We start from the raw sequence: 22,185 nt of genomic DNA, 5'->3' as shown, positions 1-22,185 counted from the left end.
CCGGACAGACAGTGAGGAGACTAGTGGGGAGGCGAGTGGCGGGCAGGTAGGTGGGGTGAGGAGGTGAGCGGTGGCCGGGCAGGAGCGCTGGGCGGATGGTGAGGAGGCTGATTTGTCCTGGGTCCCGCACCCCTTTAGGGACGGCTCTGGCACAGTAATCTGAGCAGCGTGTTAAGGGTGCCAGGCTGGGGTTGAGGGGTTGGATAAGGGGCAGAGGGTCTCGGGTGGTCAGGGGAGAAGGAGCCTTCCCTACCCGATATAATGCGTTTTCACCTATAACATGTTAAGATTTTTTTGGCTCCCAAGGACCGTGTTATATCAGGGTAGAGGTGTATTTAGGAAGAAAATTAAAGTTATGATCTAGGCATTACCTCAGCAGCAGCTTTCAGCTTCATACTAATGTAGATATTTGAATCATCACGATCCCCAACCTAGAGGGTGAAAGGACAGAGACAAGTCACAATGGAAAGCAGAAATGCGGACAGACAGAAATATATATCTGAATTTGAATGACTGTTCCTTTGTTCAACTGTAGTTATATTACAGAGACAGCATGACTCAAGAGTCTTCCTATAGCAAAAGAATAGTCAGACAGAGCTAATGGGAAATGGCCTTTTAAGTGAAAGATAGAAAATTAGCCAAACTGTTTACCTAAGTAGCAGCCATTTATGGCTTTTGAAAGCCTTTAATATGGTACATTCCAAAGCAGAGAAAACTGCCCAGTCTCTTTGCTGAAAAAGTTACATCTAAAATGTAGTAACACGACTTGCAAGCACAGACATAGCTTTATACCCAATAGCACTGCCAGGATCTTTCAGCCTTATTGATCACTGATCAGAAGACAGCAATGTCCCATAGTGCAGAACATGCTATGTAGAGTTACTGGCTACAAAGCACCGTTTAAGTATAAGAGAGTGTTTTTGGACTCTCAAATTATCAGAGGCTAGATCTGATGTGACCCACTGCTCTGTATGCAGTGAAACCAACTACAATTCCACACTGAAACAGTCACCAGATATTTGCTTCCTCTAACTGAGGGCAGGGGTCCTTAAATGGTGAGGAGACAATAGGAGTCACTCTTGACCTCCTTGTCTGGCAGCATACAATACTGATATGTGCTCATGTCAAATTTCCACCAGAGTCAGAGCATGCAGGGAGGAAATCCCACCATCAAAAAAGAGCAAGATCTAAGCTCAGATACTCGGCTTCGATGTCAGTTCAAAGTAGGAGCTCAGATTACATACACACAATTAAACCTCTGGCCTTCACCTCACTGATGATGCCCCTTTCGACATGGCAAACCTTGTTGCTCTACATATTTAAGCAGCATCTCCCTTGCCTGGCTACTTGGATGCAAAACACACTAATATATCTGCATGCCTTTTACTGTTGGAGCAATGGCTCAAGATCCTGACTGCACTGCTCCTGGGGGCTTCAGGAGGATGTCCATACTGGGAGAGATTCACCGCTAGCCAAATGATCATATATCAATTCTGAATTGAGCTCATTTCATATATGAAACACCCAATTACTTGATTAAGGCCATCAGGCAAGTTGGATCTATTTAATATACATGAAGTCTAATTATGTGTGTATATTAGGCTGTCAATCGCAGTTAACTCAAGTAATTAATGCAAAACAAATTAAATAGATTAAAAATAGCCATGATTAATCGCAGTTTAAAACAGAATACCAATTTAAATGAACTATAAATATTTTTGGATGTTTTTCTACATATTCAAATATATTGATTTCAATTACAACTCAGATTAAAAGTGTACAGCGCTCACTTTATCTTACAACTTTTGAATACAAATATTTGCACTGTAAAAAAGATCAACAAAAGAAATAGTATTTTTAATTCACCTCATACAAGTACTGCAGTGGCTCTGAACCTTTCCAGACTACTGTACCCCTTTCAGGAGTCTGATTTGTCTTGTGTACCCCCAAGTTTCACCTCACTTAAAAACTACTTGCTTACAAAATCAGACATAAAAATACAAAAGTGACAGCACATTATTACTGAAAAAATACTTACTTTCTCCTTTTTACCAATCATTATAAAATAAATCAACCGGAGTATAAATATTGCACTTACATTTCAGTGTATAGTATATAGAGCAGTATAAAATCATTGTCTGTAGGACATCTTAGTTTGTACTGATTTTTCTAGTGCTTTTTATGTAGCCTGTTGTAAAACTAGGGAAATATTTAAATGAACTGATGTAACCCCTGGAAGACCTCTGCGTACCCTCAGAAGTATGTGTACCCCTGGTTGAGAACCACTGCTGTAGTGAAAGCTCTTTATTGTGAAAGTGCAACTTACAAATGTAGAATTTTTTTTCTACATAACTGCACTCAAAACCAGAACAAGGTAAAACTTTAAAGCCTACAAGTCCACTTAGTCCTGCTTCTTGTTCACCCAGTCGCTAAACAAATGAGTTTGTTTACATTTACGGGAGATAAATGTAAACAAATAAGAAGCTATCCGCTTCTTATTTACATCACCTGAAAGTGAGAAAAGGCATTTGCATGGCACTGTTGTAGCCGGCATTGCAAGGTATTTAACGTACCAGATATGCTAAACATTCTTATGCCCATTCATGCAGTGTAAAAAATATTTAAAAAAAGTCAAAGCAAATATTTGTCATAGAAAAATATAAAGTGAGCACTGCACATTTTGTATCGTGTTGTAATAGAAATCAATATATTTGAAAATATAGAAAAACATCCAATTTAAATTTATTATACATGTATACATTATTTTGTATTATTGTTTAATAGTGTGATTAAAACTGCGATTAATCACTACTATTTTTTTAATCTCGTGATTGTGATTTTTTAAAATAATTTGACAGCCCTAGTGTACACATATATATACGTTTTTATGGATTTTCAAAGGCATATATGGCAGCAAGGTGCGCCAAGCTAATGGGCATTGGGCATTTTATGCCACTTGTCTCTTTCAAAATCTCCACTGAGATAGTTTTCAAACACCATCATGCTGTGCCAAAGCCAAGCACAGAATGTAAGAGAAAGTGACGTGGGACACAAGACTGTAGCTCTTGGTATCAGGTCATTACAGTGCTTCCAGGCTTCAGAAAGCAGGATGCATACTCCAGCCTAATTTGTCAAAGAAAGACTCCATGTATCAAGATCATCATCAGGGAGAGCTGGCAAGACTCCAGTAGACAACAGGGCAAACTCCAGAAATGCTGCTGCCTAATGATTGGATTACAGACGGCTAACTCTGCTCCCCACATAAAGCTGTAACAGGCAATAATTATTACTTGTATTACTGGAGCAAAACCTGGCAGCCCTATATAAAGATAGTGTCCCTGCTTGGAAGACCCTGCTGTCTAAAGAAAGGTGGGGGTATGGAAACAAGGATAACAGCCAAGATGATGAGTGGCACTTGTCTTGATTTTTATCAAACTATATCCCAACTCTCACAGCTGGCTAACTTCTTGTAGAGAAGCTACATCAGCAATGGATCTTAAGAAGTGTATTGTTTGGGGAGCAGCTTTGCAGACCAGCTTAGGGAGGGCATTTCCACGTAGGGGCAGAAGGGACAAAAAGGTGGAGGTGGTGGTGGGAGACATGAACAAATAGAAAACACCTGGTTTTAGTGCGGGAAAGAGAATGTTCAAACTCTGCTTTCAGTGTAAAGCCTGAGATTTTGTTCATGAACAAAATGGTCATGTATAGTACACAATATAAGCTAATGAAATGGAGATAAATACACAAGAATCTACACAGATCAGGAAGAGTTTCCCTGCCCACCTGCAATTAATCCCCCTGCACTGTTAAATCAAACAGCCGCAAGACAGATGGCTCAGGAGATTATTAACGGTATGCGGTTTTGCAGCTGTAAAATGCTATTTGCTAGTCTATCTGAAACAGGCTGGTGGCACCAGACTAGTAAACGGGCAAACCTACCATAGAAACCACCATCACATCTGGCATCCTTATAAGTCTCAGTGAGGCCAAGGACTGAATGGACCATGAGGGCTGAATTTCTCTGAGACAATGCAGGGTTGAGTTACATCAGTGAGGAATTCCGCACTAACAGGCATGTGGCAATTCTCCATAAAGGGCCATATTTTTGGAGTTTAATGTATCCACTCTACACACACCCACATCATACATCACTTGAAAGCTTATTTTATGTATGTTTAGATGAGATATGATGTGGAGCTGTCAAATGGTGCCCTAAACCTGTAGGCAAAATGAAACAATGGTCCCCAAAATAAAGTATCAGTTTTTGCAGTTTCAAATACACTGCAACATTACTGACTACAGATTTTTACGTTTAAGTTAATTTCAATACCTTAATGTGGTGTTTACTGCTCAAAGCTATCAAATGACAATGTATTAAAAGACTTTCATTGGCATTGCATAGGCAAGTTGTTTTTTTTCCAGAAATGATGACACTGTTTAGCATATGGCGAAAATGGCAAGTATCAACATTTTGCAATATATTAAGATGACATGTTTTCACATTGCATATTCTTAGCTGTCAAAGTATCTCACAAGGGATTATGATAGTTTTCTATATTTTCAGTTGAAATTTGCTGACCAGATCAGTCTCACACCGTAGGCTGAGCACCAACAGCAGTTGATTGCATGCCCACAGTTTGTACTGCATAGTGTGTAGATATAAAGGTACGTGAATTCCTAGTAACGCTTCTCCAGGTGTAAGCTTTTGTATACTCAACATAGCAGCTAATCTGCCTGGCAGAAGGTTTTAATTAGTAATTGCCTATGTATACAGTACTAGCATTTGAAATAGTATAGAAACTAGTTTTTTAATTAGTGTCACTTATCCACAGGTCAGTATCCGTGTTAGAGATGACAATACACAGCTTCATACTTGGGCTTCAATAAAAATGCTTGATAAACAAAAATGGCATTTTTGATACTAACATATAGATCTAATTTGTATCTAATTTAGCCCAAGTCTTATACTTGTACAAAATGAAAAATGGTGGTAGTAATGCTAACAATATACTTGGCGATTTTACCTCTACAGAGAAGTTAGAGGTATATGAAGACATGGAGGATACAAGCCCCTTAAGGCTTACATCAAAAAGAAAATTTTTGTGAAAATAAAAATAAATGTGAAAAATGTGTGATTTGTCAATAAATTCAAAAGAATGCAAAAAACTGTCAAAAGCCACCAGAGCTGGACAGAGGTCTGTGATGCTGGCAGCAGAAGCCAGGAGGGATGAATTGCACTGGTGGCTACTGGATGAGTTTTCTAGTTTAGTTAATGTGACATCAACACCCTAACATAGGAGTTGCTTTCAGAAATACACAATATGAATTTGGCACACGTCACAGTTGTGCTGAACCCAAGAAAGAAACAAGACCATGAATCTGATCAGAAAGCATCATGGTCACCTGCTTCTATAGCCACCAGAGCAAGCATGTCCTCCAACTATTGGTTCTGTTGTATTGTTTGCTTGAGAGAAAACACACAAAATATAAAAAGACACTTCTTAAAATAGAAACATTTAAGTAAGCAACCAATCTAAGAGATACAGCACTTAACAAGGAGATGACGACATGTTGCGTAGGACATCTGTGGAAGACTTGATTGGTAAGGATGCAGTTTACCACTCAATATGCCTTTCTTCCTACTCAGGTAAAACAAATCTTAAGCAAAACCATCTAGTTACACTCCAACAATACAGCCACCTTATGACACTGCATTTTATCAGCTGATTGAAGAGATAGATAATTATCCTATGTATAACTAAGAGGCTCTTCTCCCAGCCAAGCTGCTATAAAAATATAAAGCCCTACTTCATTCAGATATAGAAACTACAAGCTATTCCAGTAGCAAATTACCGGCAAGATTAGAAAACCCTATGGCCTGCAATTTCTTACCATGCATAGCATGGACAAGGCTAGTCTAACATTGTGCTATGCAGTACAGGAACACTAGCTGATGCTATCTAAGCTGCTAATAATCTGAAGAATGAACTTAAGTCTTCCAGATGTTTTGGGGATGTTCTTCTGGTGAGTGAGCCTGATAAATAGCTTTCAAATTAACAAGTGGTTTTGTATAATTCTGCTTCAATCCTTCAGTCTGGAACAGCCAAAATGAAAGTGTCAGGATGTTATCCGAAGCCAAGTGATTGCAGTGTACTGAGGTCAGCTACTTTTGTGCCCCAGTTGGTGAAGAGGTTTGTACTTTGGTTGACAGATAAAGAGGCAAATAATTCAGCCACCCTTGGTAGGGCTTTACATTGAACTCTCAGCAAGTCTGCAGATGACACTAAACTGGGAGGACTGGTAGATGCTGGAGAGTAGGGATAGGATACAGAGAGACCTAGACAAATTAGAGGATTAGGGCAAAAGAAATCTGATGAGGTTCAACAAGGACAAGTGCAGAGTCATGCACTTACGATGGAAAAATCCCATGCACTGCTACAGATTAGGGTCTGAGTGGCTAGGCAACAGTTCTCTAGAAAAGGACCCAGGGGTTACAGTGGACAAGAAGCTGGATATGTATCAACAGCGTGCCCTTGCTGCCAAGAAGGCTAACGGCATTTTGGGCTGTATAAGTAGGGGCAGTGCCAGCAGATCGAGGGACGTGATCATTCCCCTCTACTAGACATTGGTGAGGCCTCATCTGGAGTACTGTGTCCTGTTTTGGGCCCCACACTACATCTAATCCAACCCCCTGCTCAAAGCAGGACCAATCCCCAACTAAATCATCTCATCCATGCCTTTGTCAAGCCTGACCTTAAAAACCTCTAAGGAAGGAGATTCCACCACCTCCCTAGGTAACCCATTCCAGTGCTTCACCACCCTCCTAGTGAAAAAGTTTTTCCTAATATCCAACCTAAACCTCCGCTGCTGCAACTTGAGACCATTACTCTTTGTTCTGTCACCTGCTACCACTGAGAACAGTCTAGATCCATCCTCTTTGGAACCCCCTTTCAGGTAGCTGAAAGCAGCTATCAAATCCCCCTCGTTTTTCTCTTCTGTAGACTAAATAATCTGCTAGAACTGACAGACAACGGCAGAGGAGAGCTCTTCAAGAGATAAATGAGGGTGGACAAGGACAGAGACCACTTCTGTAAGCATTCATTTCAAATCCCATCAATTATCTCCACCCACAACATTCATTCCTGTGACATGACAGCTGCTCTTTACGCTACTCAATTTGAGATTGAAAAATTCTTTTGACCAGACAACTTCAATTTTTCACAATGGCAATAGAAGACACTGCATTCTGCCAAATATACAGGCCTGCACTTTTACTCATGCTAATATTCCCATTTGGGCTTGCAGGATGGCTTTTATATTTGGATGGGTGCCATGGAAAAGCCAGACTGCAGCTTGCATAATTTTGTTGCATTCACAGTAACTAAACTTTTTCATGTTAGATTCTCTTTCACATTCCCTAGCAGCAAGAACTGAGTCAATCACCCAAATACTCTTCACATCATTAAGTTGATTCTGATGCAACAACCTGTTTGTGGGAATTATAAGAGCTGGTGTACCCTGGGGTCATATAAGGTAAAAAGACATGAAACAGAGTCTACTAGTGAGGTTTGCTGTTAGTAGATAATACAGGGATTGTGTAGCAGTCTTAATGTGGAAACACTTCACAAGTATAAAGAAGGATAATGAAAACAAATCAATCCAGATTGAGGGGAAGGTCAAAGGGGCTTTGGGGGGGGAGGGAGAACGACTTTTCTTGGGCACCAGTAACAGACACACAGATAATCACATCGCTATATTGTGTTCAGTAGGAATTTTTGTTTTAAAGCATTATTTTGCTGAGTAGTTTCAGGTGAAGACAAATCAGTTTTCCATGGTCTTACAATTAGCATTACAGAGCAAAAGGGCTTTTTCATTTTTCGTTTTTTGTTTTTAAAGAAGGCAACAATACCTGCAAAATTGCAAGCCCTGGTCTGAATCCAGGGACTCTCTCCTTCATCTGAGCAACTTGCGTCTTCAGTCTCTCTCTTATTTGCCTGGGAGGGGGAAAAAAACAGAAATTAACCAAGAAATCGGGCTTTTGAAAATCCCACCCTATACTTCTAAGTTCTCTCACCCTCACAGCAGTTGCATGGCACTCAAAAGACACAGGAAAACTAAAGAGGTTTAAAGCATGTAATTGAAATTGCAGACAGTCACCAGGGCGTGTTGACTCCCTACCCCAAAATCACACCTGTCTGCAGCCCGCTCCTTTCAGTACCTTACCAACCTGTTTCATGGGAGAGAATGATCAGAATAGTCTAAAGCAAGTCAAAATATAAGGAGGTTTCAATGGCCCAGACCCTCAAAGGTATTCAGGTAAGTAACTTAGACAGAAATCAATGGGAATTAGGTGAGTATCTGGCCTCAGTGTACAGCTACTGGTAATAGGATGAGTACCCCAGTTACTCATGACTGCCAAGCTACCAAGACCAACAACAGTTTACAGGTGATTCATGTGATATACTCAGGGTTTTGCTAGGCCTGCTTAGTAGCTACTTCTCACCAAGTATACGTTTATAATCAATCCACAGTTTTCCCATGAGGGAGGTCTGTGTGTGGACCAAACATCTGACGGGTTAAACACACAGAACTCCATTCTATGTGTGTCTACAGCCACGGATATGATACTGGACAGAAGAATGCTACTGCGGTTCCCAAACTAGCACCAGCACTTCCCTAGCTGACAGGGCTCTTGCGAGAGCCAGTTTATTTATGTCTGTGAAGTGCTCAGATACCATGGTGATGGGTGTTGCAGGAAATCACTAAATAGTCAGGGAGAAGGTCACCATTAAGAGGAACCCTGATAAGTCTCAGACACATGATCATGCGGGGCCAGAGCCTGAGCCACTGCTCCAGCTCCAATGCCCCCCTCCCACGGCAAAAATGGAAAGGAGCTCACCCAACATGGCAGCATGGGATTCCTGCTGTAGAAGGGAATTCCAGGGTGATGTAAAGCCAGTGGAGCCAAAACTATGCCACCAGCTTAGCCCCAACCCCAAGGGATACCAGAGGCAAGAAGAGGCATGACCAGAGCGCACTGCACTCCTACAACTTGGGCTGGTTGGAATCAACCTTAAGGCTGTTCTAACTTGCACCAGAGGGGAACAAACCAGCCTGATGTTGCCTCTGAAATCAAGCAGAGAGTGGAAAAGTTGCAGGAGCTCAGGTGCACCCAAGGGTCTGGCTGAATTTAAGAACATAAGAACGGCCATACTGGGTCAGACCAAAGGTCCATCTAGCCCAGTATCCTGTCTTCCAACAGTGGCCAATGCCAGGTGCCCCAGAGGGAATGAACAGAACAGGTAATCATCAAGTGATCCATCCCGTTGCCCATTCCCAGCTTCTGGCAAACAGAGGCTAGGGACACCATCCCAGCTAATAGCCATTGATGGAGCTATCCTCCATGAACTTATCTAGTTCTTTTTTGATCCCTGTTATAGTCTTGGCCTTCACAACATCCTCTGGCAAGGAGTTCCACAGGTTGACTGGGTGTTGTATGAAAAAATAATTCTTTTTTTGTTTGTTTTAAACCTTCTGCCTATTAATTTCATTTGGTGACCCCTAGTTTGTATTATGAGGAGTAAATAACACTTCCTTATTTACTTTCTCCACACCAGTTATGATTTTATAGACCTCTATCATATCCCACGAGTCATCTCTTTTCCACGCTGAAAAGTCCCAGTCTTATTAATCTCTCCTCATATGGAAGCTGTTGGCATACCATGGATTTATATAGAGGCAATATGATATTGTCTGTCTTATCTATCCCTTTCCTAATGATTCCCATTCTGTTCGCTTTTTTGACTGCCGCTGTACGTTTCTGGCTGAACTCTTCAGAGTCTCTCAACAGGAGACTTTAGTATAAGAGTTTTGTTTTCATCCCACTTTTAAAATAATTGTTCTAGGTCCTGGCTTTCATGCAGGTCTCAACACAGCCTCATTACCAACTGTGACACTTACAAAACACTCAACATCGGTTAGGTACTGGTCTGCTGTGGCAGTTTTTCAGGCTGATCAGTATCATCTCATTTCCTTGTGCTTCATCTCTTTGAGCCCCCTGTTGTCTATATGTACACTGAGACTGTAGACTCTTTGGGGCAGGCACCATCTCTTGTTTATGCCAGGACTGTGCCTAGCACAACTGGGCCCTGGTCTCTAGGTGCTATCATAGTAATACAAATGCTGCTGGCATAGTTAATTGCATTGATTTAGATGCCTGTTCACCTGACTGTGGGTGCCCTGAGATCCAGGTGCCATGAGTTGTGTCCATAGAATGAAAAGCTGATTTTAGAAAGGCTGAGTTTTAGAGTCACTCAGATCCTCCGGTGATGGGTGGCAATATAAAATCCTAAGAAAAATCAAAATGAACATTCATCCCCACTATGGAGAAGTTTATACATGAGAATGTTTGCAGGTACCTATTATGAACCTTTACAGATGCTATAACAACTATAAGACTAAGATTATACAAGCAACCAGCCACCCTAATCTAATAAAGCAGTGTGTCCCAGTGGATAGTGTACTGGACTGGGACATTCAGGAGACGTGGGTTCTATTCCTGGCCTAAGCACTGGCCTGGTCGGTGACCTTGGGCAAGTCACTTCACCACTCTATGCCTCAGTTTCCCCATCTGGACAAAAAGCCAGACCCCCTTTGAGTGCTTTGAGATCTACTGATTTAAAAAATGTTATATAAGAGCTATGCTTTATTATAACCCTATAGCTGCTTTATAAAGCTAATAAATATTGCATAATCAGCTTACTACTGATAAATATGAAAGTATTTTAAAGATACACGCTTGTTAAAGGAAACACCCCTGAGATTACTTTTGCTGGAAACAAAGTGTGTGTACGATGCCAATGAACCCCGAAATGCTCTGAAAGTCATGAAGCTAACACAAGATGCGGTAGATTACTGATCTGGCAAACAGCTAGGGTCCTGATCCTGCAAAAATGCAAGAGCCTAATTTTGCACATCCCAGTAGTCATCCAAATTGGATTACTCATACATACAGTTAAGCATGTGCTTAAGCATGTGACGAACCAGGATCTAAACTGTAAAGTATACTGTACTTTAGAAGTCTTCAGTGCAGATCTGTCAACTTTGTAAAGTTAAGACCCAATCCAACTCTCACTGAAAACTTAGTTTCTCTCTACCTTCTCAACAAGAGGACTTCAGAATATTGTGGTATTCATAAATTCAATACAGAATCAGGAGCCATGGCTTACCTCAACTCATACTGCATTCATTAAAAATAATAAAGATTAGCTCCATTTTCCTCTACAGCAAGAAAGTAACGTGAGAAAACTCAATGGAGTGTCAGTTCCTACTGCTCTCTAAGCGCACACACCAAAAAAAAAAAAAAAAAAGTCATTTGTTAGAAGGCCATCTAGTGTTTGCTAAAAAGCAACTGCATTGTTTTGGTTGCAAGCAAAAGTAAAAGCCACACATATTACAGTTTTCTTTCTTAAATAAACTTCAGTAAGGATCAGCTGTAAGAAATTTGGAATTACAAATAAATACATTTAAAAAATATTTGGAAAGAACAGCTCTTATCGACTGAGGGTTCTGTTTTGAAATATATTATTATTTATGTGGAATTATTTTGCTTTTAAAAACAAAAACCAAGAACTAGAGATATTTTGCAGTAGCTTTACTACTATGGCATTAAGAGCCATATACTACGTCCACTCCACAAGTTCACTCCCATATCACGTGTGTCAAGGGCACACACAAGTCAAGGACAGGATGTAGCCCCAAGTATATATGCTCAAAGTATTCAGCTCCAAAGTTATGTGACTTTAGTTATAAATGACACAACCTTGCACTGAAGTGACTCCCAGAAAAAACGAAGGGAACGGGTGAGAGTGCTTTTAAAAATCTTTTTAAGAGGAAGAAAATAATTCACTCAAATTAGGAGATGCTCATACAAACCTCACATCACCATGATACTGTATGAGTAGCTAGGCTAGGTAGAGAGGGAGAAGAGGTTACAGGATCATCAAGATTCTGATAACTCAGTGCTGTATGTTTGTATCTTTCAAGTCAGATAATGCAGTTAAGCCCCTTTCCCGGTGTGTGTGTGAAAACTGGCACATGTATGACAGCAAGACAGCTAAGGCCCCATCCAGATAGAGCAGAGGTGCTGTTGCTTTCCCCAGTCCTCCAGAAGATGCCTACCCCCTCTAACTGAGAGTTTTTGCTCACTAACTGGGGATCTGATTGGATTCCCCAATTACAGTTGATTATCAGGTTTCAGAAGTGGCTGGGAGGGCTTCCTTTCATTCTGTCTGACCAGGAGATTGAAACTCTCTCTTTTGGATGCACATCTCGAAATGGTAATTCACATCTTTGCCACCTCGAGATCTGACTGCTACGAAGTGATCTATGCTTGGGGTTAGCTCTTAAATGAATTTGAGCACTGAAACAGCTGCAGAATGGAGAAGTCCATTTATTAAACAGGGCATCCACCAGCAAGCACATTGCACTGGTGCTTTGTGATCTGTACTGGCTGCCTGTGGGTTTCCAGGAGGAATTTTAGATGTTGATTTTTACCTGTAAAACCCTAAATGGCCTGTGTCCTGCCTAGCTAAGAGGCCATCACACCATGCCACACTGTACCTGGTGCGCTCAGTGGAAGGACTCAGGCTGGTAGTTCTCAGACAGAGGGAGAGCACTAACACAGGGGACAGAGCCTGGGATAGAACAGGGGTCAGCAAACTCTGGCACCCAGCCCGTCAGGGTAAAGCCGCTGGCGGGCCAGGCCGGTTTCTTTATCTGGAGTGTCCACAGGCACGGAGCCCCGCTGCCCACGTCCCTCAGCCTACACCTCTTCCCGCAGCTCCCATTGGCCAGGAACAGCGAATCGTGCCCACGTTGCTTCCTGCAGCTCCCGTTGTCCGGGAACGGTGAACCGCTGCCAGTGGGTATCAAAAACCTGAGGAAAACAGGGAGGTAGATGGCAAGATGCAAAAGCCGAAAATAAGAAACCCAACCTCCTGAAATGTTTGGGGCCTGTCCATACTATAAAAACGACCGTACTAACACAGCTTAGATGCCATCTGCTTACCTGGTCATATCCCTACAAAGACAAGACTAAAGCATGGTGTTTCAAAAGGAGAACAAACAAACAAAAACAAACAGTTATAGTCCGGGTGAAATCCTGGCCCCACTGAACTAACTGGGAGTTTTGCCAATCTGGCCAGTATTTCCCCGGCAGCGTAGACATGTCTGCACAGGCGGAACTAAACAGTTACAACACAGTTTGTTCCAAAGCTGTGTTAACACCACTATCCTTTAGCACGGTCACTTTTGTAGGGTGCAGCTTGAATCATGCTAGCCAGAGTAGTCTTCAAAAATGGTTGCTGAGCACATCACAGCAAAACTGAATTGTTTAACCACTGCATGGTTGTAAGAGAGATAGGTGGGGCTCAAACTGTATGTATGTTACAGATGTATTAGACAGTAGTCTAAGCCTTATTTACAACCGGCCTTTTCTGAAGATTCCCCATTGTTGTTCGGAATACAAGCATAGAACAACTACCTGTGATTTTACCACTGTGTCACTTAGACCTGCTCTGAACAGGACTAAACACCACGCAGTGATAAAAATGCTGTCTGGCGGTACAGATAGCACATGTAGGAGATTTTCAAAACAAGCTCAGTGTAGATAAAGCTTGAGTTTGATGTGATTTCAAACACAAATGATGAGCCCTAGTCCGGAGTGATCCCAAGAGAGAATGATTAAGGAAATTAGTTCTGAGCATTTGTTTTGAATTATAGTCACAGCACCTTCATTCCAGGGAAGTACCGGTATTTCAATACATCTACTAAAAACTTTGTTAGTTACTATTCCCAGGTGTTTTAAAAACATTATCCCTGCCCTTCTCGTTAGCCATCAATTATGTATTGTTTAAAGTAGGGCCATTTTACAGCCCATCTGTCCCTCCTCCACATCCTGCAGTAAAACCTAGCACTGAATTTGAAATGGGACCGTCATACCTAACTAAGAAATAAGAACGGCCATGCTGGGTCAGACAAATGGTCCATCTAGCCTAGTATCATGTCTTCCAACAGTGGCCCGTGCCAGCTGCTTCAGAGGGAATGAACTAGACACAGACATTTCAGACAAATGTCTGCATTCAGTAGGCACAAAACAATACTTCACACACAACCCTGAGCATTAAAAACTATTTTATTGGGAGAGGGCCAGAAATAGTCAGGTAATCATTCAGGGGGATTTTTAACTTAAATAACCTTCTCCCCGCCCCCCGCACACGCACCACTGCCTGAATTTTTCCACTTACTACGGTTTTACAAACAACACCTAAAATTACTGAACCTAACAGATTAATTAATTTCCTTTGTGCTTTTGCCAGCACTTTGAGAACAGTTAGATTCACTATCTCCCCATAAAATTGGTTTCCCCTGGTGGTTGTATGCAGGGGCAGCTCCAGGCCCCAGCACGCCAAGCGCGTGCTTGGGGCGGCAAGCCGCAGGGGGCGCTCTGCCGGCGCCGCAAGGGCAGCAGGCAGGCTGCCTCCAGGACCAGCGGACCCTCCGCAGACAAGCCGCGGGAGGCAGCCTGCCTGCCGTGCTTGGGGCGGCAAAATCCCTAGAGCCGCCCCTGGTTGTATGCTGTCTTTCACACAGCAACCAAGCAGATAAAGACATTTAAAAAGAACATTTTATTCTAAAACCAAAATAATTGAAAGGGAGATTGCAGGGAAGGTGTAATACCTGAAACTACTTTGATTTTTTCAAAAACTGAGTTGAGTGTCCTTTTAACTTTCAGCTCACCTTTTTCACTGTACTTAGCTACACAATTCTGTTTTTAATGGAGTTCCTGTTATCTGATTCTCCTAGTCTGTAAATATTTGAATGACCTCCAAATAGACTCTTTCCCTGATAAAAGGGTAAACCCACAACAGTACAAAAACTAAGTGATTACTGCACACACACCACCATACACAATGCTGACTTTGCAAGCTGTGGTAAAAGCGAGTTCCCTATACATAAACAATCATTGCCTCTTGTAAAAAAATCCTGGAAAAACACCTACCCACACATCATCTTCTATTGACAGACCTTTACTGGACCTGAGATTACATGTTTTTGATTGCCTCAAGACACTTCTATTCCTGAACTTTGTCCCATCTCAAGGGCGATCAGAATCCTTTGATATAGCATTTCTCTATAGGATCCAGAGGAGAAAGAGAATGTTCAAAGATACAGAGCCACTTCCCTCAATCTCCTTCATTTGAAAAATTCTAGCTAAAATCTGGTCCCTTCCATCCCGGAATGTATTCTACTGGTTTTGCTACATTTGACCAAACTCATGACAGGAGCAGGGGAATTGGGAGGGAGGAGAGTTGTTTGCATGTACAACTGTAATTATTTTCCATACTGCTCCTGGAAAATCAATTATTTATAAAGTGTGACAGAGTAATTTGCTCTTTTCATTCTTTTCCCAGGCTGGTTAAGAGGATCAATTGCCCCATATACATGTAGCTTTAAACCTAGACAAAATAAAAAAAAAAGAAAGGCACTTTATTTTTTAAATAAACAGTAAGAGTGACTGACAGTGTTGTTGTAGCCGTACTGATCCCAGGTGGGTGAGGTAATATCTTCTGCAATTTGTCCAATAAAATACATTACCTTACCCTCCTTATCTCTCTACTAAGGGTGATTAACCACTGGAACAAATTACTAAGGGAAGTGGTATATTCTCCATCTCTCGATGCCGTCTAATCAAGACTGGACGCCTTTCTGGAAAATATAGTCTAGCCAACCACAAGTCATGCTGTAGACAAGCACAAAATGCTGGGCTCAAATAAATGGGTAACTGGATGAAATTCCACGGCCTGTGATATACAGGTCAAATCAAATCTAATGGTTCCTTCAGGCCTTACAGTCTGTGAAACACTGCTGATAGCTCAGTTAGGACAAGTGACTTGGTCATTTGCTGCAAACAGTCAGGATTTTTAACATTTCTCCTCTGAACTGTCAGCACTCACCTCTTACACTGGAGTAGAGCTGTGCTACAGGGTGTAACTATTTTCTTGGATAGCTACTCTTGTGCATCAAAACCGAACAAAAGGCAAGTGATATAAAGCAGCCTTTTTTGATCACAAATACAAAGAAGAATTCAATAGCAGCCATGTGGTTAGTGAGATCAATACCTCAAAATGGAAACCCTCAATTTTGTCTTACTGTACTAATGGACTACAGGAGCACACAGTTTGAGCTATGAGAAAAAGAGCTGCTGGTCTTTTTTTGGCATAGGCTGGGAGGGTAGGTCCTGTGGTAAGGCACTGGGCAGGGATTCAGGAGATCTACATTCAATTCCCAGCTCTGCTACAGATGTCCAGTGTAACCTTTGGCAAATCATTAAGACTTTCTATGATTTCATTTGCCATCTGTAAAATGGGAATAATTCTTTCTACCACTCTTGTCTGCCCCCCCCCCTTTTTTTTTTAATACTGTAAGCTCTTCAGGGAAGAAACTGCCTCTTATTAAGTATTGGGACAGGGGGGTCCCAATCTCAGTCTAGTTGCTACTGTGATACAAATAACATGTAGTAATCAAAGTTTTTCTAGCAGATTTATCAACTTAAGGTAAATGACAAGTGCAAAACATATTGCTAATAAAATTAGCAGGTTTGATCTTTCAGATGAATACTCTATTATGATCATTTTAGTTAATGCACACAGGGCAAAAAAGTACCCACTGTATCAAACTAGACACCAGCAGAATTATTTTAAGTACTCCACTCTTTTCAGAGACATATAAATCAGTTTATATCTGCAACAATTATGGCCCATGAGGATCTGCTACAATTCAGGACCTGTTTCTGTGCCGAAGGTAAGAGAAGCCTGTAGCAGTAACAACACGCAAACTTCCCCCGTTTTACCAGTAGATTCTGCAGGCATTAAGTGTAAAATTCTCAGAACTCTGACTTTCAGAGTGCCATTACCATGCTGCAGCATGGTGTAATGGACTGCACAAGAGACTAAGAAACTGGAACTCGAGAGTTCCAACTCTGCCACTAACTCACTTGGATATGTCCCTTACGTCCAAATTTTCTGAAGTAGTGTCTGATTTTGGATGGCCAGCTTGAGACATTTTTGGCCTGATTTTCAGAAGTGCTGAGCAACCACACTTCCAACTTCAGTCAATGGGAGCTGCCACAGATCAGCACCCTGAAAAATCAGGCCCAAGGTCTCACCCCAAATTAGAGGTAACTTTAGACTTCAACATCTGTGTCTTAGTTTCCCCAACTGTAAAAATCAGGCTAATATTTGTCCAGCACTTTGAAGAGGTCAACACTACATAGTATTTAGTACTAAGCCTTTCAAGGAATAAGGGAGAACATTTAGCTCTTTCATTCCACTTGGATACTTAGCAATAAGACAGACAAAAGATAAGAGAAGAAAGCAAACTAAAGGTACAATATATAGTCTTGCATAAACCCACATTTCCCACCTACTGAAATCCAGAAAGGGTCCTAGCAGGAGACAGAGAAGGGATTTTTAAAAGTAAGAAGGGATTTCACCATACTGCAAACATTTAGGCAGATGACTTATCTAAGCATGAGGACTGATACCAAATACCAGTCAGTTACATGCCACTATGGTAACGTTAGGCCAATGGTACAATAGAGAACGAAAGCAAACAAAATTAGATAATCTTCATCCTAGAATATTAAGGGAATTGGCGAGGGATATTGCTAGCTAGTTAGCGAATCTCTATAAATAATCCTAAATTATTGATTGTACCCGACTGACTGGATTAGAGAATGTAGTTCCTATATTTCAGAAAGGAAAAAAAAAAAACCGGAACTATACTATTAGTAGTAGTCTCTAACATCTGTAATAAAAAAAGAAAAAAAAAAAAAGAGAAGAGAAGAGAGGTTCAGAGCATGGGGGGATTACAGCATGGATACAGCATGGATTTAGATCGTAAGGGTACAACCAACCAACCAACCTGATCTTCCTTGATTTTTTTAGATTTTTTTTTTAGAAGGGAAATCTAGGGATCTAATATATCTGATTTCAGTCAGGAGTTTGATACATGACGCATGAAGAATTAGAATTAAAAAAAAAAAGATGGGGATGGGGAAAAAAAAAAAAAAGAGGTGGAAGGGAGAGGTTAAAGGGGAGGGGAGAGAGCAGAGTATAGTTGGGAACTGTCTGGTTGGGGGGGTTACCAGTGGAGTTCCTCAGTCTCAAGTTTGGGTGTTTTTTTATTTTTATTTATTGTTTTGACCTGGACCAACCAGACCAGTGTGCTGAGATAAAGATAAAGTTACACCAGATGAGGGGTAGTTGGAGAGGATGGAAGGATCGGGATATATTCTGATATTCTTAGATGTATTAGTATTGTAAACTGGAGTATTAGTAACAGGATGAAATTCAAAGTGTGGAAGTGTAAGGTTATAGATTTAGGGATGACTAATAGAGTAGGTTATGAGTGGGGGAGGGAGAGAGGAGGAGAGGAGAGGAGAGGGAGGAGAGGAAGGGAGATGATGATGGTTGGATTGAGATGTGTGATGAAAAAGCAAATGAAAAGCTAAAAAAAGCTAGCATTAGCTATTTTTCTATTAGGGATAATATTTCTAGTAGATATAAGGAGTAAGTATAGTATATAGTTCCGTGTTATAAGGCGTTGTTGAGACCTCAGTTTAGTTATGTGTGTGATTTTGAAAGGTACCATGGAAGAAGGGAGAATACAAAGAAAGAAGGAATGAAGAAGAGGAAAAGAAAAGGAAAGGGAGAAGAAGAGAGACTTGAGATGAAGAAGAAGTTTTCCTTAAAGGAAAGAAGGATAATAGGAGATATAGAGATAACTATCTTCAGAGATAATATACCAGGAGATAGAGGGGAGGGGAAGGAATCAGTGAATTGCTGATTTTGAGTTTCAGAAAATTAATTGTCAATTGATTCAATTCAGGCTTGAAATTTCAGGGAGGGTTTCTAACCATCATTCTAACTGGAAGGGGAGGAGCCAAGGGGACAGCCAGTGGAAAGGGATTCCATGACTTGAGAGATTAATGAGATAAGATTAGAATAGGAGATGTATGGATAGGATATGATGCTTAGTATGGTCAATTAATGGTATGGTACTGGTCAAGTAAAATGGGTCATATGTATGATATAAATGTCTTGGGTAGTTTTCTGGAGGGTTTGGGAGAGTTCTGGAGGTTTCTCTTTTCGGGGGGGGCCTTTTGGGTCGGGTTTCCTGGCCGGGATTTTTCCTGGGGAGGGGGGGGGGTTTCTGGCCTCCTCCGGTGGGGGGCAGGGTGGGGGGAGGGGGTGGGTGGATGGAGGGGGTGGTGTGGCCTGCATGGCTGCCAGGAGAGAGGAGAGAAGATCATCTTGCAGGAGGTCTCTTCTGATCTTCATCTAGAGAGAGAAAATTATTTTCGACGACATTACAGTTATTTAAGTAGTCTGAAATGACTTGTTTCTGAATACTTCTAAAGATTCTTTAATTACCGTTCTTCCCCGTACAATGCTGTCTTTCCATTCTCCCTGCCCACAGACCATTGCACTGTTAGTACAATGGCGAAAGGGGTGAGCAAATCTATAGTGCGCCTTGACTTCCTTTACTACTGCTGTTCACTGACAGCAAACACCAGCAGCAGCAATGTAACAGAACCACCACTGCTTTTCTCTGCTGACACAGATGAGCCTGGTTTAGAGGGGAAGTGACAGCAGCTGTAAAAAATAACAAATAACAAATGGAAGAAAAGGAAAGTTGATAGCAATTAATATAAACCATATGTTAGGAATAGTAAAAAATTGATAAGGGAAGCCAAGGGACACAAGAAGAAATCTATAGTCATCAGATGAGTTAAGGACATAAGAAGGAGTTTTTAAAATATATAAGTACCAAAAGGAATCCTGAGCATGGTATTGGCCCATTGCTATATGGAAATGGTAAGATGTATCAATAAAAATGCAGACGTGTCCAATAAATATTTCTGTTCTAGATTTGGGGGAAAAAAAGAAAATAAAGTCTCATCATATTCCACTAGTATTTCTGGAGAATGTTAAAGATACTAAAGTTAGACATCTTTAAATCAGAAGGCCCAAATAACTTGCATCCAAGAGTTTTTATTAACGTTGCTTTTTTTGTTCAGTATGTCTTGGAGCACTGGGGAAATTCCAGAAGACTGGAAGAAAGCTAATGTGCCAATTTTTAAAAAGCATAAATGGGATGACCTGGGTAATTATAGGCCTGTCAGCCTGACACCGATCCTTGGCAAGACAATGGACCAGCTGATATGGTACTCGATTAATAACAAATTAAAAAGTTGTTAATGCAATTAATGCATATCAGCACAGGTTTATGGAAAATAGATCCTGTCAAACTAACCTGATGTGTTTTTTGATGAAATTTCAAGTTTGGTTGATAACATTAATAGTGTTGATGTAATGTCCTTAAACTTCTTTGACCGCAAAATATTTTGATTAAAAATTTAGAACTATATAAAATTAACATGGCATACATTAAATGGATTAAAAACTGGCTAACTGATAGGTCTCAAAAATGTAACTGTAAATGGGGAATCATTATTGAGCAAGTCTGTTTCCAGTGGGGTCCCACAGGGAGTGGTTCCTGGCCCTATCCTATTCAACATTTTTATCAATGACCTGGAAGAAAACATGAAATCATCACGGATAAAGTTTGCAGATGACAAAAAAATTGGGGAAGTTGTAAATAATGAAGAGACTGATCAATGATTCAGAGCTATCCAGATTGCTTAGTAAACTGGGCACAAGCAAACAAAGTGTTTTAATACAGGTAAATGCATACATCTAGGAACAAAGAATGTAGGCCAGACTTACAGGATGGGGGATTCTATCCTGGGAAGCAGTGACTCTGAAAAAGATATGGTGGCCATGGTGGATAATCAGCTGAACGTGAGCTCCCAATGTGATGCTGTGGCCAAAAGAGCTAATGTGATCCTGGGATGCATAAACAGGGGAATCTTAAGTAGGAGTAAGTAAAAAGATATGCACCAGGAATTATTTTGGGGAAGTTCTATGGACTGTGCTATACGAGAGATCAGTCCCTTCTGGCCTTACTATTTATGAATCTATGGACCCTACTAGACAACACCAGGTTGGACCCATCAAGATTATTATATGAATTGCAATAGCACTTCTAGACCCCATTGTGCTAGGCACTGTACACACGTAACATGTACAGTGGGCATATGGTCCCCACCCTAGAACACATGCAATCTAAATACATCATGAAAGACAACAGATGGATGGAACCAACATTTCGGGGGAGAAGAGCACAAGGTAACAGTGACTGTCACAGTGTTAGGAGAAACATAAGCAGTGGTTGCAGCACAGCAGCCGCCAAGCCAAGAGAGACAGGCAGTGGGGGCCTGAGCGGCAGGGGAATTTACCAGAAACCATCCTGTCTACACAGGGATCCATCCTGGCACTGGAAGGCTCAAGACTGGACAACATTTAAAAATAATAATAATCCCATGTCATCGTGTTTGCTCTTGTCCATCACACTTCATGGGAGGATAACAAAACATCCCACACCCACACCTAACCCTAACCCTGCCAAACACCCAACCCCAAACACGCGGAAGCGCGTCTCAGAGCCGGGGACAACCGACGTAGCCGGCAGGGCTGGGGCACGGGGCTGGAAGTAACAGTGGAGGGGTCCCCACTCGAGCCCGGCCTCGGAGACCCGGCGAATTAACAGCTCCCCTGCGGGGTCCGTCTTCCCAGGGCCAGTCCAGCGGCTGGGCTGGGTCCGGTCCCTCCCTGCCCGTCTCCCGCCCGCCACCGTCTCCTCCTTGCGGCGCGCGTGGCTGTGCGCGGAGGGGGCCCACGCGGGCACCCCGGGGAGCCGGGCGGAGAGGAAGCAACGCCCCGCTGGCCCGGCCGGGCTGCAGTGGGCGAACCCAGACGTGCCACAGGGCCGCGGCCAGGGAATCCCGCCGCCCCCCAGCGGCGCAGCCTCTTTGCGGGCGGGCGGCCCCGGGGTACGTACGCGGAGGCGGCTTTGCCGCAGATGACCTGTGCCGGGGCCATGGTGACTGCTCGCGCGCCCGCCGCTCCCGCGCTCCCAGAGGCTCCGATGGTGGGTGCGCGAGTGAACCCGGCCGCCTGCCGCACCCACGTGGCCCGAGCTTCCGCGCCAGCCGGGAAC

General features: G+C 42.1%; 1 protein-coding gene across 5 annotated transcripts in view; it reads right to left on the bottom strand.

The window, feature by feature from the left end:
* The window catches only part of MTHFD1 (methylenetetrahydrofolate dehydrogenase, cyclohydrolase and formyltetrahydrofolate synthetase 1), a 95,921-nt gene that overhangs the window by 50,477 nt on the left and 23,259 nt on the right, over nucleotides 1-22,185 (bottom strand). For 3 of the 5 annotated variants that reach the window (XM_039534648.1, XM_039534650.1, XM_039534646.1), the window contains 2 exons: nucleotides 7,910-7,994; nucleotides 372-431 (listed from right to left, as the gene is read on the bottom strand). In XM_039534648.1, the coding sequence (XP_039390582.1) occupies nucleotides 372-431; nucleotides 7,910-7,957 (108 nt within the window). In that variant the 5' untranslated portion in view covers nucleotides 7,958-7,994. Of the gene's footprint in view, nucleotides 1-371; nucleotides 432-7,909; nucleotides 7,995-10,224; nucleotides 10,241-22,026; nucleotides 22,182-22,185 lie in introns of those variants that run through there. The other 2 variants (XM_039534647.1, XM_039534651.1) reach the window with 2 other exon arrangements.

The sequence above is a fragment of the Mauremys reevesii genome, linkage group 4 (genome assembly GCF_016161935.1).
Source record: "Mauremys reevesii isolate NIE-2019 linkage group 4, ASM1616193v1, whole genome shotgun sequence".
Taxonomy (NCBI): Eukaryota; Metazoa; Chordata; order Testudines; family Geoemydidae; genus Mauremys; species Mauremys reevesii.
This window is presented reverse-complemented; position numbering and strand designations above follow the sequence as displayed.